General features: G+C 40.1%; 2 protein-coding genes across 2 annotated transcripts; one reads left to right on the top strand and one right to left on the bottom strand.

Moving 5' to 3' along the window:
* Window positions 1–9320: 9320 nt before the first annotated feature.
* On the bottom strand, window positions 9321–14143 carry LOC124259396 (CCAAT/enhancer-binding protein gamma-like). Its single transcript, XM_046693525.1, has 2 exons — window positions 13992–14143; window positions 9321–9952 (listed from the first exon to the last, which is right to left on the bottom strand). Exon 2 carries the CDS (start codon window positions 9879–9881, stop codon window positions 9498–9500), a length of 384 nt encoding a protein of 127 aa, XP_046549481.1. The 5' UTR covers window positions 9882–9952; window positions 13992–14143; the 3' UTR covers window positions 9321–9497.
* Window positions 14144–14717: 574 nt separating this feature from the next.
* LOC124259399 (CCAAT/enhancer-binding protein beta-like) lies at window positions 14718–16158 on the top strand. The gene is made up of 2 exons (XM_046693530.1): window positions 14718–14964; window positions 15106–16158. Exons 1-2 carry the CDS (start codon window positions 14916–14918, stop codon window positions 15693–15695), a joined length of 639 nt encoding a protein of 212 aa, XP_046549486.1. The 5' UTR covers window positions 14718–14915; the 3' UTR covers window positions 15696–16158.
* Window positions 16159–16474: the final 316 nt, after the last annotated feature.

Raw genomic sequence — 16474 nt, forward strand, 5'->3', positions numbered from 1 at the left:
ACAGTTGGTTCACTCTACTGACCTACAGACCAACCAACGTTAGTTAGCAAGCTTGCAGGACAAGTTCTAACCTGTACCTTTAGGAGCCTCACAGTTGGTTCACTCTACTGACCTACAGACCTTTCCCCATCACATCAGGAAGGAAAGATTTCTTCAAAAGTTGCCTTAAACCAGTCCAGAAACATCTTTTCTTCTTCAATCTCCGGTGTTTCATCCTGATGAGCATACTTTATGTCGCCCTTGAAAGATAACTGGATTGGTTTGGGAAACACAGAAATTCAAATCAAGAAACATAATTTTGATAATATATCATGGTCAGGTGATGAAATTCACGACGGAACGAAGGTATATATTTCTACTGACAAAAGTATTGTTGGGTACGTAACATTTCTCGGAAGAGGGCAGAGAGTTGTCTCCCTTCCACCAGTGAACGTTTTCCGTCTTTCGAGCCAAGTACTTTGTAAATGATGGAATATTAATACATTTGTCAAATCGAAATTATTGATTATGAATTACCTTATTAGAACCAACATCCGCCAATATTGTCCTGAATATATTGTAAACATTAGAATTTTTTGTGAAATCTAGTGACTGAAAAATATGGAATATTGAAATGATCTTATATGTATTTCATCCTTGTATTTTACAGACTATGCTTTCTGGACTGTATTGCCAAAGCCTAGCTAGTATTCAATTAATTAAGGAGGTTAATGACTGAGGATCTAACGTTTATTATTTCCCATTGTCATAATACATTAATGTAAGTAAACCAGGCAACAACTCTGTGTAGCATGATGCAATAGTACTGGGAAGTTGCACAAGGGGCCACTCAACCAAACCTCAGACCTTTTCAGAAAGAAAAGTCTCACACGCTATAACAATCCGCCTTCAACCTTTGATCAGTAGAGATCAACTGTACTACAGTACATCCCGTTTTACTTTTAAAAAGCCATATCATCTATATAACTGGTATCCAAGCATCTAGTGGGAACATTTTAATCCGTATCCTTACCTGGGTGCTATTCCTGTCGTACTCCCGTGTTATAAGGTTGTTATTAATGTTAATCTGACCACCATACACATATACCTCTCAGTGCTTAGTTATAGTCACTCCAACTTGATAACGGTGAAAAATTCTACGGCAAACATGGTTAAATGCAATTAAGTTGTTATCAAATGTTTTAATTTTTACTCACCAACTTCTAGAATGCCAATCATACAGTCAAATATCCAAGGGACTCAACATGAAGTAGTGTGACAGCAGATATAAAAGATATTGGTATATCAACCTGTATTAACGTTTTTAGTTTCCCTATTAATTTATGTGTGAAATTGAAACAATTAACTTTATTTTGATTGAAAAAGAGCTTCAGTGAGATGGAAATTCAGACCTGACCCTGGGGAAATCTAGACTTGCTTCGCTTAGGGCTTTAGCATTGTAAGGGGGTTGGGCAGAAGGGAAAATAACGTGGTTCAGGGACTTGAGATAGACTCTAACAAACCGGGAACGAACCGCCGATGGTGATATTGGTGGTAACACCCCCCGAGAATCGAAACGCCTGTAAAATACTCACTGTATAATGTGGGGAATGTTTTGTTTCAGGAGGACAATACTACTATCTAGATGAAGATTTAAAATGCACTTAACTCAGTTCATACTACTGGCATTTCATCTTCGTCATGTGATTCAAACATCGGATTGCCAGGAAATAACGGAACCGCTCAGCTTATTCATTCATAGCAATGTGGAAGTAGGCCTAAAAGTAAAAATATCATCCCCAAACATTTCAGCGTTTACATATGAAAACATTTTGATTCGCAGCACATATTTCTATTTGGTGTGTGTGTGTGTGTGTGTGTGTGTGTGTGTGTGTGTGTGTGTGTGTGTGTGTGTGTGTGTGTTTTGGGGTCGGGGTGGGTGGGTGTATATGTTGTGTACGTACTGGAGAGTCAGTCATACACCCCCCAAAACAAATATATGCAAGTCTGTAATATGTAGCCTTAATATCTTAATATCTAGCTGTAAACGAAGAAGGTCTCTGGGTTCCTCTTTATTGTATTTAATTAAGATAATTTCAGGATTGTTTTTATTCTGTCCGATATGGCCATGTCTGAGACATGCTGAGACTGGATACTTGTCACGCAATCCAAGAGTACACCCGCACTGGAAACTGGCACGGAGTACACAAGCTCTCGGATCTCGCGAGGTAATGAGCCGTGAAGCTAGTAAGGAGGGCTTGACTTAGATACGTGACCTGACGACGGCACTTACATTGTATATAGGGATGAGATAGATTGCTGGGCTCTGACTGGAGACATAAGAAGCCATATACACTCTATTGTATGTCCTCTCTTGAATAGGTTCATGCGAGTTGACTGCGGCCCCGTGACAACCCTGATACAATCTCGCTTGCTTAACCAGTAAACACCCACGACATAAACAGCGTGGTTGAGATGGATGAAATATCTTATGGCTCAGGGTAGTCTACCTCACAGCTCCAGAACCACCTCATTTCCCTTCCCCTCAGCCCTTTTTAGCAACGCACAAGCCTCGAATGAAGCAAGTCTAGATGTCCATGTTCAGAACAGAATTTTCCTTCTCATTTGGACTCCTTTTCAACTGAATTTGGGACCGTTCATAATTCATGGGTTTTGGGGAGGTCACCCATTTTGTTCTGGGGAGCTAGGGGTGGGGCAGCAGTTTTGTACACACGTACTGGTGGGGGCAGCAATTTTGTACATACATATATGTTTAAAATTATGCTTAGAAATTATGAGAAGGGGAGTGGGGGTGTCATGATTTTGTACGTTACATACAAGGGGGTCACTTATTTTGTACATAAATTTTAGGGGGGGGCATTCACATTGTACATGCTTCTCCATTAAAATCATCACCACCCCCCTAGCCATAAATTATGAACGGTCCCTTAGGGTAATTTACTTTATTGTAAAACGTATTAAAACTTAAACATTAGGGGATTATGATAAGTGTCAACCCTTATGTCTAAATACACCAGTATCTCCCTGGGAAGACGATCATTGAACTGTCCATGTGTCATTTAAACACACGAACTGACCAAGACGACATTCATATTCTGTAGAATGTTCACAAAACAGTCATCGATAGAGCATGCCATTACGTGCCAGGAGAGAGCCATTGTTGTGTCAACGGCCTTGGAACCTTCAACTGAACCGGGCAACCTTTATTATCTGAAGCGAGGAACATCTACTGATAATCCGCTCTCCCCGAAACTAGGTCGCATAGCTTCCCGACTGTGGTGTCGAGTTCCTTCCTCCCGCCTAGCTCGAGTGTCGGACGTACAACTGGCGATAATCCCGAGAAGCGTGGGCACAAAGAATGTTACCATGGTATTGAGTAATTGACGCCGTACCAGTCACGTGACACGACAGGATAGCAAAAACATAAGCATACATTTTAATAAATCAATATAATTATTTTCGACGTTTATCCCGGTTATTAATTAGAAGAATGTGCGTATATTTTTATTAATATATTTTATGTCTTACCGAATCACGGTGGAACCGTAAGTACAAATAACTGAATAAATGTTCATAATTAGATTCTATGTCGTTCAGTGGTTGGTATCACGTGACATCATGGTTACCGTGAATACAGTGTCATGTTACATCAATGACCTCAACACGTTAACACATTAAACATCGTAATCGTGAACATAATAAACACTTTTAGCCATTTATATTTTCTAAAATACGACAACGTTTACAGTTATACACATGTTGATAAAATCAAAAGTGGTATTTCAAGCATCGTCCCTTTTGGCGAAATCCAATAATCAAACCTTCGAGGCAGAGGGCCGTGAAAAAACCCACAGGAGACCTCGCTCGGTCGCTTGCTTGTTCTTCTGGTTAACTATAGGGATAATTATGTGTTCTTCTTTCGGGGTTTGGTGCTTGTATTAAAAAAAGGTGACCCTGTTCTTGGCTGTAGAAATAGTTTACATCGTCAGTAAACAGACTGATCCTGGTCCACACAAAATCAATGGTTGTTGATTATTGTTGGTAAGGGTAAGCTTTAGGAAGGGTAGCAAAAACTTTGACTTTATTGACAATTCTATGCTCAGAATGTCAGCGACTACATCCTGACAGTGACAACAAATCAAACGGATTTGAAATGAGTGGGATAAGTCTATAAATATGAATGAATTTCGCTTGAAAGTCTGTGTTTCAAGATACTTCAGTATAATGTTCAAATAACCCGATGTTTGGGATGGAAGCGAGTGAGTATGGTTTTACGCCGCTTTTAGCCATATTCCAGCAAAATTACGGCGGGGAACACCAGACATGGGCTTCACACATTGTACCCACGTTGGGAATCGAACCCAGGTCTCCAGCGTGACGAGCGAACGCTTAAACACTCGGCTTTGTACCTTTATACGTGTTCTTCGAGAAATTCCATGATGCGGATTATGATTTCACTCAAAGAACTTTCCATGATGCGGTTGGCGAACTACAGGTGTAGGTCAGGCTGACACGAGGAAAATTCCAAAGATCCATCACATACAAGATCAACAACACGAGAATACTAGAAGTAGGGACCACTGTGGAAAGGAATTGTTTTGAATGACTTATCACTGTGACAGATGGAATATCTTGTCGCTGTTATTCATTTAAAATATGTTTTGTACCTGGGTCATGGGCCTAAAAACCGAAATACACCATCACTGTGTGAATACCGGAAGTTACTGTGTAGAGCATCACCTGAAGCAGTTATATTGATGATATACAGACGTATTATTCGCCAATAAAAGAATATGATAATTAATCGTCCAGTGAGCCTATAGTTTTTCATTTAATCCTAGTGGTGTATAATTCAAAACTATGCTGATATCTTAGTTTCAGTTGTTTAATTGATTTCAACAAAACACTACGACCTTCCTTACATTAGGAAATCCGAAAACAAATAGAAAGTTTCAAGCAAAGGAAATAGACTATATGTGAGAAACAGGCTTGTATATACGACTCGATTCCGAGGATTAAATCCCACAAAACAAATTTATGTTTTAGCAGAAGCCATGGATTATACGGTGTCTGGTCTTAGTTTTCTTAATTTTCAATCTCCCGATATTTACATTAGGCAAACATGTTTGATATATTTCCACTGAAATGTCAGACTGAACATTTTAGATATAGCAGTAAGTGCATGAATCATTTTCCATGCATGTCCGCTCAGTATAGCATAGAAGGGTGCAGCAAGGAGGATTGGATATTGATATCCTTTACCCAAACCTTACATACAGGGCGCGAGCAGGCACCAGCAAATGTATTATACGACATAATTCGTTAAATGGATATTTCATTCATATATACAATAGAGAGATTATATCCCTGGACATCTCATGTTCCGACAGTTGATGTGAAAGAAATGAAGTCAAATCACGGGAAACGATCAATCGATTTAGTTGTGCGAACTTTTCCAATATCCTTGACCTTGTACTTCAAGGCCGCGAGTTGAAAGCCCCCACACATCCGGCCTATCAGGGCTGGCTAAATACGACACACCGGCCGCTCCCACTAGCGGAGTTTCATTCATGCAAAAGCCTTGTTGTAAACGCAGAGTCATGTGGTTTTGAGTCAAAGCTTAAAATGGAATGTTACACTTGTGTCTGGGTGTAAGTAAACAGCTTGGGCTAGCCTATTCAGATTGTGCCGACCTACCTATTCCCCCCAGCAGGCCAGATCATGATGCAAACCGTTACGATAATGATTAAATACCATTCGGTTGTAAAAGCTCCCTAAGGGATCGTATGAATGAAAGTTGTAGTAGTGTAACCACATATTGTACTACATGAATATTGTAATAAATACGTTTAGCGTACTCTACCGAAATATATGTGGGTTAACCCCAAATGTGACCCTGACATACCCCACATGGGTGAACAGAGTTTTTTGGAAGGGTTCTGTGTGGGTGTGAGACTGGGGCAACCTTTGAATTTTAACCAGTTGATAATACCCAAAAGTATTTCAATAAGAAGGTATTTCTAGTTTTTTTTCAGTCACAGTATGGTATGTGTTTCATTCACCTTCAACCACTCCCCATTATTAACACACATCCCCCGATCTACAATTATATCAGTTAATATGCACGTTTTTGTTGAAAGTCACTTGTTTCAGAGTATGTCATTATGTCAAAGTAGGTGGACACGCCCATGTAAGGACTTGTCACTCCGGGATCCATAATCAGTATAATGGGGTATAATAGGGTAATAATCATATTCTAGATTACATGTTTCGTGTTAACAGAGCGTACAGGTTAAATTTTCTAAATTTACAGTTTAGGCACGACCAAGCTTGTACATGTACCTGCATACTGTTCTTTAACTAATTCCATGGAGGCTTATAGCAAGTGGGTCAGGCTAGCTTGAGCCAAATTACAAAATCCATTACATTCAAACTCAGTAACACACGAATATACCGGCAGTTCACAATAATCCCACCCGATTAATTTATTGCGTTAAAAATATACCGTGTTTATATCCTCCAAGGTAGGTTATCAAATCACCTACAGTGAAAGAAGACTTCATGTTTTGATTTAGTCGACTCGACATTATGCTCACCCAAAGAAAATCAATTCTCGATTCAGAGGTCCTCGTGATATGAGCCTGTGTCGTTAAACAAGGCTATTTTTACGATTGACACGTGATTTCATAATGAATGGATGGGTTATCCTTAACTAACACCATTGGTTATGTTCGCCACAAGTGTTCCAGTTTTGAACATATATTGCTGGGGTAGTCTTCAATGTTCAATTGTGATGACAACTGCATTCCGTGCTGAGGCAGTGATGAACTGAGCAACACGTGATTGAGTGAGTGAGTGACTGGGTGAGTGAGTGAGTGAGTGACTGGGAGAGTGAGTGAGTGAGTGAGTGACTGGGTGAGTGAGTGACTGGGTGAGTGACTGGGTGAGTGAGTGAGTGACTGGGTGAGTGAGTGAGTTTAGTTTTACGCTGCTTTTAGCAATATTCCAGCAATACCACGGTATCACGGCGGGAGACCCCAGAAATGGGCTTCACACATTGTACCCATGTCTTCGGCGTGACGAGCGAACGATTTAACCACCTCGCTATCCCTCCGCCCCAGTTTAAGGGTTTGGATTGTTCCCATGGGATAACCGTGAACGTTCATCATACTTGTGGTTTCCAATCCGACTTCGGTTGTTATTAACAATTAAAGTATTGAACATACGTGATCGAAACCATGGGGTTGACTTGTTATATCCAGATGCATTGCCGTGAGTGAGTTTCATTGACGGTGTATGTGTTGACAAGTGAGTTTCATTGACGGTGTATGTGTTGACCAGTGAGTGTCATTGACGGTGTATGTGTTGACCAGTGAGTGTCAGCTGTATTCTGAGGTTGAACAGACCTACGATACAAAATATTTCATGGCGCTTTTGCAGTCGCACATAGCGCTCACTTGAGCCGAGAATGAAACATCGACGTCCCCTTGTGGCCATCAACCCATCCATATGCTGTTGATCACTGGATTGTTTGGTCCAGACTCGATCATTTACAGACCGCCGCCATATAGCTGGAATATTGCTGAGTACGGCGTAAAACCAAACTCACTCACTCACTTGGACTATTACAATGCACCTTGCTTGTTGCCGCACTCAGCAATATTCCAGCCACATGACGTCGGACTGAATATAATCGAGTCTTGAGGAGACAATCCAATGACAGCTCAATAATCTTTACCGTTACGTTAAATTTCACCTCATACTGGCTCCATCCCCGTTCTCACGAACTGCGGTAATAGTACATATCTGTTGTCCTCCCTATATACGATTAAGTCATCAACTTGAATGACTAACATGTATAAATATTTAAAAGTGCTGTTCTTGAAAAACATTCCTGATCAAAACGTTTAAATCTGTTGCATGTGTACATCGTACTTGCAGACCCAAATGTAAAAGGTAACCGCTAGAGCGATCATGTAATTTTGTAATTGTTACAAACAGATGTTCCTGCACCATAGTCGGTGGCCTTGTAATAACAAAGAATTGAATTTAAGTGATAATTAATTTTGACCTGTCGCTGCAAAGAGGTACTGACTGTTCCATAGTGTTTTCCTGATAGATCCCCGATCCAGATTTGCATAGCACTATATATAAAGCTTCAGCACAATGTCATGAAAAAGTGATCAGCAAGTGCATTAAGTGCATGCAGCAGGATCTAACGACAAATGCAATGATTCACTTCCTGAAAATATTTAAGATCGTGCAACAACATATTTAATATCGGATTGGAAACGGGACTGGAAAAAATGTTTTACTCAGTAATATCCCAGCCTGTTAATAATCGAGTTTGGACCACACAATCACGTGACTGACATTACAGGCACATTATCCAAGACATAAATGGCTAGGATGAAATGAATAAGCGACTCATACATCTGATGCCGTGGACGCCAAGCATTGTTGAATATAAATTCTAAAACGACTCCTCACAAGGATTGAACATTAAACAACTCATAATTACGGAGTTACCTTCAAACAATATACAGAAAAACATACGTAAATAAGAAAATGATTTATTTCACCGAATGATACATGATGGTCATGAAAACAACTCCATTCATGGAAACAACGACATGTCTCCTACAGCCCACTGGCATTACACACCACTGTCACCATCTGCCACACTTGGTTATGAACATGCTTCATAGCTTACAGGGGTGGAAATAATCAATTGCCCGACGCCCGAGTCCAGTGTTTTTTTCTGTCGGGCAAGCAAATTTGTATATCACACTGTACCAGGGTCCAGTTGACTTTCCAATGTTAATTATGTTGTTTACTTAAAATATCAACAAGAAAATCGGCCAGTATAGTGGAAAAAATTATCAGGGCAAGTGATTTTACATGTGCCACTGTACCGAAGTTCACGAACAATTTTAAAGTTATTTCCACCCCTGTGCTTGTGTTTACATCTTCAAAGGACGATATCTGATTGTGATACAGGAAACATATAAAACACATTTCAGGGCGGGTGCCAAATTACAGATTAACAATCTGAAAAATGATCTGAATCGAAAACAAGATGGGTGATGTCTACTGTAAATACCAAAGGCCCATAAGGTGTTTAATACATAAATAAAGTAACAAGTATAAATAATATATTTAGGTAAATCTTTATAATTCTTGTTGTCTATTTGACAAAATGCCTATCATTAAATCAGTTTCAACCCCAATATTTTTAACACATTATTGACACCATCAGAGCCCTACTGAGACACTGAAGTGTTGCTTTTCCATATGCAGGATAATACAACACAATGCACGACACAGTGTACAAATACTAGTAGAAGAATATCAGAAAACAGTTCTCCGCCCGAGTCATTCAGTCATATTTACACATTCAACCAAAACTACACCCTGAATTCTTCACAATGGACTCTCCCACGATAGTGATCTAGTACTGTGGGAGCTCCCATATTCATGGAATAGGTGTGTCCATCTTATTCTTGCTTCACGTCCATTGAATACTTGTGATCGTTTTGAACAGCGTGGTTGCTAGCTACGTTGCAGTTTCCTTCGGCGACTGTACCCGCATGTGCCAGGAAAAGATCTTTAAGAACGCTCAGCTCCTTAGTGAGAATCTTTACTTTCTGTTCCAGCTGCTCGTTTTCGTTTCTCAGACGGGACACTTTCTCCATCGTCTCTTTGGCCTTGAACCTGCTCTTGTCACGGCTCTTCCTCACAGCGACGTTGTTGCGGTCACGTCGCTTGCGGTACTCTTCCGGTGCCCTTTTTTCGCTCTTCCTCGACCGCTTGGCCTCATATTCCTCCTCATCCGTGCCCTCCATGTCTGATGAGTTAAGCATTGTACGTTTTGGAGCCATTGTTGCGAGTGTGGGTTTGCTGTTCTACGAGCAGAGGTGGATACTATACGGACTGTAATGGAGGGCACAACCTAAAAATAAATACAATATATTGAATTACTCATATCTTTCAAATACAGTGGTAAAATATATGTATTTGTTGCGTCTGAATTGTCAGAATGCTACTTTTATATTTTGTATAAAAAGATCAGAAGAAATTACTGAAATATGCAAATAGTCAACCTATAGTAGGTCAAAGTGAACAGACAAAATGGAGGCCTGGCCATGTGCGTGTTGTGGCTGTGATGATGGTTACAATTCTAATTAGTGTTGAATTACAGTGACATGGACTGTCATTAGACAATGCCAGACTTTCTACACCATAAGATCAAATGGCTAAAATATTCTGTGTAGGCAATATCTGCTACCGGTATTGGTGCTTCCAGAACAAGGCCTCGTTGTGCCTCCCATTATTACCACTTTGTTACCCTTACGTCAGTTGTGAGTGAGTGAGTGATTTTTACGCAGCTTTTAGTAATATTCTAGCAGTATCAAAGCGGGGGACACGAGAAATGGGCTTCACAGTTTCTGAGTTAGGATTAGGTATCTGGACTCAGTCACCCACATGTAGGACAATGAAGCAAATTACGGTCAGACGACTAATAAACCGAAAGGAGTCAAAATTACTGAATGTGAGTTGAGTTTCACGATTTCATAGCCAAAGTATTTTATTTAGTGGGCCTAGTTATAGTCGGTAGGTTTACAGATGAACTTGGTCTAATCTTCACAGTAGGTGGTTGAAATAGAGAATCTCTCCCAAGTGTATTCTGATATCAATTATATCAACACGAGTTGATAAAGTTACATATACCCGGGGCTTGCCGGATCCCTCTTTATTAGTTTTCATTGAAAAATGTACATCTGTGAAAACGGTACTGCCATTAGACTCGCAGTGCAGCGATGTCATAGCATTGTGACGTCAAGTTCATGACGTCACAGCATTGTCATAGCATTGTACAAAATCTACTGTCAAAACGATATCTCCGAGGATAAATCGTTTGATTTCACACAAGCAATATCTCCTGTGGTCCTATGGATGATTTGGATGATAAAGATAATTTTCAACTTCTAGCTCAGTACTTCTACTTATGAATGATAAACCACCACTAAGGTCACACCATGACTGAAGTATGATTGTGAAACGATACCTAAATCATTGTTGTATTTGGGTTACAATGATTATATACATTAATCAACTTTTTTAAAGAACGGTAATAAAGTATCATTTCCACCCATTTCATCTCTAATTTTAAACAGTGTTGCCTCTACAAACAACTGCCAACATTTACTTTACTCTCTAATTTTAGGATTATTTTATCGGTCTAGCAAATTAAAACCTGTTGAAGGCGCTACGTTTGCCCTCCACATGTAAAGGCGGTGACACTAAGCCAAAGGTTGTACGTTATATTCACACCATGGCTGTCGTATCGAATTAAAGTTCACACTGCTATTATCATTCCGCAGTTATGTACATTTCAGCTGCACCATGAAATGGGAGAAACAACAGTCATGATAATTCGGTGAGTGTAAAATCTCCCGTCTGTTGTGTTTGCGGACTGGGAAAACTAGGTCAAAGGACACCTCTGAATGGAGTTACTTCCCCCTGGACTATAATGCTATCGATTGAGGTTAACCCCAAAGCGCGCGTTCGATGTCTCGTTACTCGAGGCTTTGGGTGTACCTTTCCCTCATAGTTTAGTCAAATTACACCTTGCCATAACTGTTTTAATGTTCAAGTCCATTAGTAGGGGGTTCTACCAAACCAAAATTCTCGATATGAGTTCTGATATTTCCGAAACAGAACAGTCGGGAGCCGCTATAAAGATAAGTCGGCCACCCTAACCTAATCCTAACCCCAACCCACCCCACCCTAACCCTCCGGGTATCAGAGGATAGGATTATTGGTGGAATAAGGTAAATATGGTGGTAAAATAGTTACATAGTTAGGTGGCGAACGTATTCTATAATCGCAGCAACAGTTGAAATAGACTAACGCTTAGTCCCTGAAAATATATAATTTTGATAGTAACAAATAAACCCACTAAATTGAAAAGGAGCCCAAGTGAGTTGGGAGATTGGGGACCTGGTGAAATCTAGACTAGTTTCATTAAGGGCTTTAGCATTGCAAGGAGGGCTAGGCAGTAGGGAAAATAATGTGGTTCAGGGACTGTGAGGCAGAGTACAATTGAAACTGAATGTCGAAAAGATTCTGATCAAAGTTATCATTATGTTCATTTAGTATAATAAATGATCTATTCTGCTGCCACTATTTCATGACTTTTTCATTATTTATATACATCGTGAAATTTGATTTCTGAATTGTTTTCTCCTTCACTTACATCACAGAAAGTAGTTATACATAGAAAGAAGAGTACATTTGTATTAACCATGTATCATCTGAAAAACCCCAACATTTTGATATGTGTATTGCTACAGATTTCTTTGCCTCATACATAGGTCACCCTTTTGAACATTAAATATTCATGTTAAATTCATTCATTTAAATGTTACCATTAAAAATTAACATAGGCATTGTCCTGACTGACTGAGTTTTGGTTTTACGCCGCTTTTAGCAATATTCTAGCAACATCACGGCGGGGGACACCAGAAATGGGCTTCACACATTGTACCCATGTGGGGATTCGAACCCGGGTCCTCGGCGTGACGAAAGCCAACGCTTTAACCACTAGGCTACCCCACCGCCCCCATAGGCATTGTAATTATTCGTGTTCTTACACCTGTCAATACTGTAAAGTGTTACAGTTAAATATGAGCTAAGATGATGTTCCATACAATTACATATTTGCAAACAACAACAATATAATAATACCACTTAAGGGACCATTCATGATTTATGGCTTGGGAGGCTGGTGATGATTTTTATGGAGAAGCATGTACAATGTGAGTGACCCCCCAAAAAAACATTTTATGTACAAAGTAAGTATGTCCCCCACCACCCGCCTGCATGTCATGTACAAAATCAATTACTTCCCTTCCCCCTTCCATAATTTTTTAACATTACTATGTATTAATTGTGAAGAGTCCCTAAGACGTAACATTATTTCAAACACGATCTACATAACTGAAATAAGGCAACCTCAGTAAAATTTAACAGATAAAATATCAAAATATTAATAAATATGTTCAGGGTGGCAACCAATTAGATTGGGTTATCAGGCTCAATGACTTGTCAGACATATCAGGCATATGTCATCTTATCCTATGTGAACAGGCTGATGTTCATCACACCAATCACTGGACTGCCTTGATTTGACAATTAACAGACTACCATTATTTAAGTAGACTCTTTCTGTGTGCTGTGTTAAACAAGAAACACACATATAAACAATTTTGATGACTACTACAAGTACTTATTTTCATGGCAGTCCCTGGAAAGCCAAACAATGGCAAACATACTTTCTAATTCTATATTCATGTACAGTACATTCATTGTTAACAATCTTAAACTGTTGTTTTGTTGGTGTTGCTGATGTTTGTAAATATCTCCTCCATACATGACATGATGTATTTGGAGGACTTCCTCGTTTGACATGAAACTGATACGCATGATATCATATGTGTACTGGGAAATAATATATAAATGTAGAACAGCAGAAGTGGGGCATATTAATTATACAGAATGGCGTCTTGAATTCACTGAATGTAGAGAAATTCATTTTAAAAAGAAATATGCCGGTGAAATCAGTTTGCACTAAGACCGGAGGGGCCCTTCCGTATCAGCTGATCATATGGTGTACACAACATGACGTACACAACGATCAAACAACATGACAAAATGACCTGTGTATGTAATACACCATACACACCCATACAATATCGCTGCTAGCAACATAATTCTTCCCCCGAATCCATGAAATGTGTTATTAAACCCACAGCATCAGAGCTGACTACGTCGCAAGCTATATTGGTAGCATAGCGTACAACTGACGTGATCAATGCCCGGCACACACTCTGACATTTCAACAATGATGCGCGAGCAAAGGCGGGACGCTACGGGCTAAATAATAAACATTACAACATTGAAAACAATAAAATTGTTAAAATTCACACCTGTGCTTAACAAGCACTGCTTGAAAACGTCTGACCTACGGTAGATAGTCTAATTACTCCATTTCTTCGTCTTCTTCTACACAAACTGGTAAAATGTCGGAGGAGCTATCTAAATTTAGAAACCTGATGCAATCGTTTCGGTTAGCCAATCAGAATCGACAACCGCCTTTCTCCCGGTGTAGCTGTGGGAATTTTCCACCGTTCAATGATATTACTGGTAAAATTTTCAAGCTAAAAGAATTCTTTGAAAAATATGTGTTTCGCTGGTATAACCTACAAATAAAATATGCATTTAAAATCAACCAGTATTGAATTAAATAAACAACACAAGAATTAAATTGCCACCCTATTGCGCAAGACTTCACGGCGAGGGTTCCCTATGCACGTCACTGCTTGCTGCGAGCTCGCGTCATTTCTATTTTTATGATCAGTGGTAAAATTGGAAATTGACGTAAAGTGCTAAAGTTAGCAACACGCGCACGGCTGGGGAATACTTTATCCTTTCGCCCAAAATATAGTTCGAAAGCCGGTAAGAGTAATTAATGAATTTTCAACCATTAAGTATGTCAATAAGCCATCGCGTTACACTAATTAAATATTTTGACTTATGCCTGTTGGTTTATAACGAACTGTCAACGGCGTGAAATATTTATGTGGTTTATTGGCGTATGAATCTGCATTCTTGGTGAAGTGGCTGCCGGTGTGTATAAAAGGACCGACAGGCAAACGTCACATCATTCAACGAATCTTACTCACAGAGTAAACCTGACATTAAGACTTAAGCTGAGCCTTAAGAAGCTGTAGTTGACCACACGTGTTGTGTTGTCGTTAACCGCCAAGATAGATTCCCTACACTCTGCCTTCCAGATTCCGTCTTTTACAGACGCATTCCCTGGATCACCATGTCCGAGCGTAGGAGAAATTATGGATACCCTCCAGATGTACGACACGCCTCTTATCGAAGCCAGTAAAGGTGAGGTTTCGAAAAACTGTGCAAGTGGTTTGACATTTGACGAAAAACTGTTGTTTGAGCTGGATCCAGCTCATGAACTATCTTTCGATATCTCAGCGTATCTGAATAATTCATCTGCAAATATTAACGTACTATCCTCAGATTCCACCCTGGCTTCACAGCAACACGCCCAGGTCGTGAAAACAGAACTGACAAGTCCGGTACAAACGGACTTCGTGGCTCTTGGACAGGCGTCTTCTACCGCATATCCAACTGTCTGTATGCCTGAATTCGAGCAGCTAGCATCGGGATCGGAGGATTCCCAGACTATATGGGACCAGACAATCAAGTCCGAGAACACGGCTTACGGTGCCTGCAGTGAGGGAACTACCTTTACATCACTCACGAACTTGGCTTCTCCGACCGTGTCATCCTCCAGCCAGGCCGGAAGCCCAGGACCAGGACGATCCCCAAGTGGAAAAGGGAACTCCCGGAAACGTCAGTTACCCAAAGGTACGGAAGAGTACATAGAGAAACGGGCGAGGAACAATATCGCTGTGAGGAAATCCCGTGCTAAGGCGAAGGAAAAGCAGAAACAGACAGAGGGTCGTGTTAGCAGCCTTGTTGGAGAGAACGAGAGACTGCAAAAGAAAGTTGATCTTCTGACCAAAGAACTGAACGTGTTGAAAGGGTTATTTATTAATGTTGGAGCAGCACTACCATCTAGCTTCGCCAAGCTGCTGGAATCGTGACCCCAACCCCCGACATAGTGCTATTGAACATGGACATGAATATCGTCTCTGTGAATGTGACATTGCCGACTCCAAATCATCTTGTTGTGGAACCCTTGTCTGTATCCCCGTGTGCTCATCTTGGCAACTTGACAACTTTGACAATGACATTTTTAGTTTCAAGTGTTCATTTCATTTTAGTGGATGTCGGATGTGTCAACATGACAAACACAACGCCTGGATTTATCATTTCATAGTGTATATTGTGCATTTTGAATTCATATATCATGTTGTCATTTTTACATTGTTATCACTATTAAATGTCAAATATTTAACAATCTCAAAAAATTCGTCTGTTTTCAGTAATTGCATGTTGTATACTGTTGCAATGTATTACAATATATTGTCTGTCACCTGTGTCTGCACACCTTGACAATGTATGAGCATTTACAATGACAAATATATGTGCTTTCAAACAACATTCGAACCTGCATAATGGTGATTTATTCTCACCCAGAACGATCTAAATGTTAGCTTCATGAGAATACAATACTGTTTGATTGAAGCTCACATGCCTCCCATTCTGGGTATTCTGTGTGTACAGGTATATCGGCTATCACCTACCTGCGACCACAGCTTGGGGAATTCGCGCTATTTACACAGCCTTCTCACAAGATATCTGGGTCTCTCGATCGCCATGACACCCGCTACCTGCGCTAGTTTCAGTGTTTAGTTTGCTATTCGAGTTTGGAGAGAACGATTTATGGTAAAACATACAGACTACGCAGCCACACGTAAAC

The sequence above is a fragment of the Haliotis rubra genome, unplaced genomic scaffold (genome assembly GCF_003918875.1).
Source record: "Haliotis rubra isolate DU_JTF1 unplaced genomic scaffold, ASM391887v1 Scf72, whole genome shotgun sequence".
Classification (NCBI taxonomy): Eukaryota; Metazoa; Mollusca; class Gastropoda; order Lepetellida; family Haliotidae; genus Haliotis; species Haliotis rubra.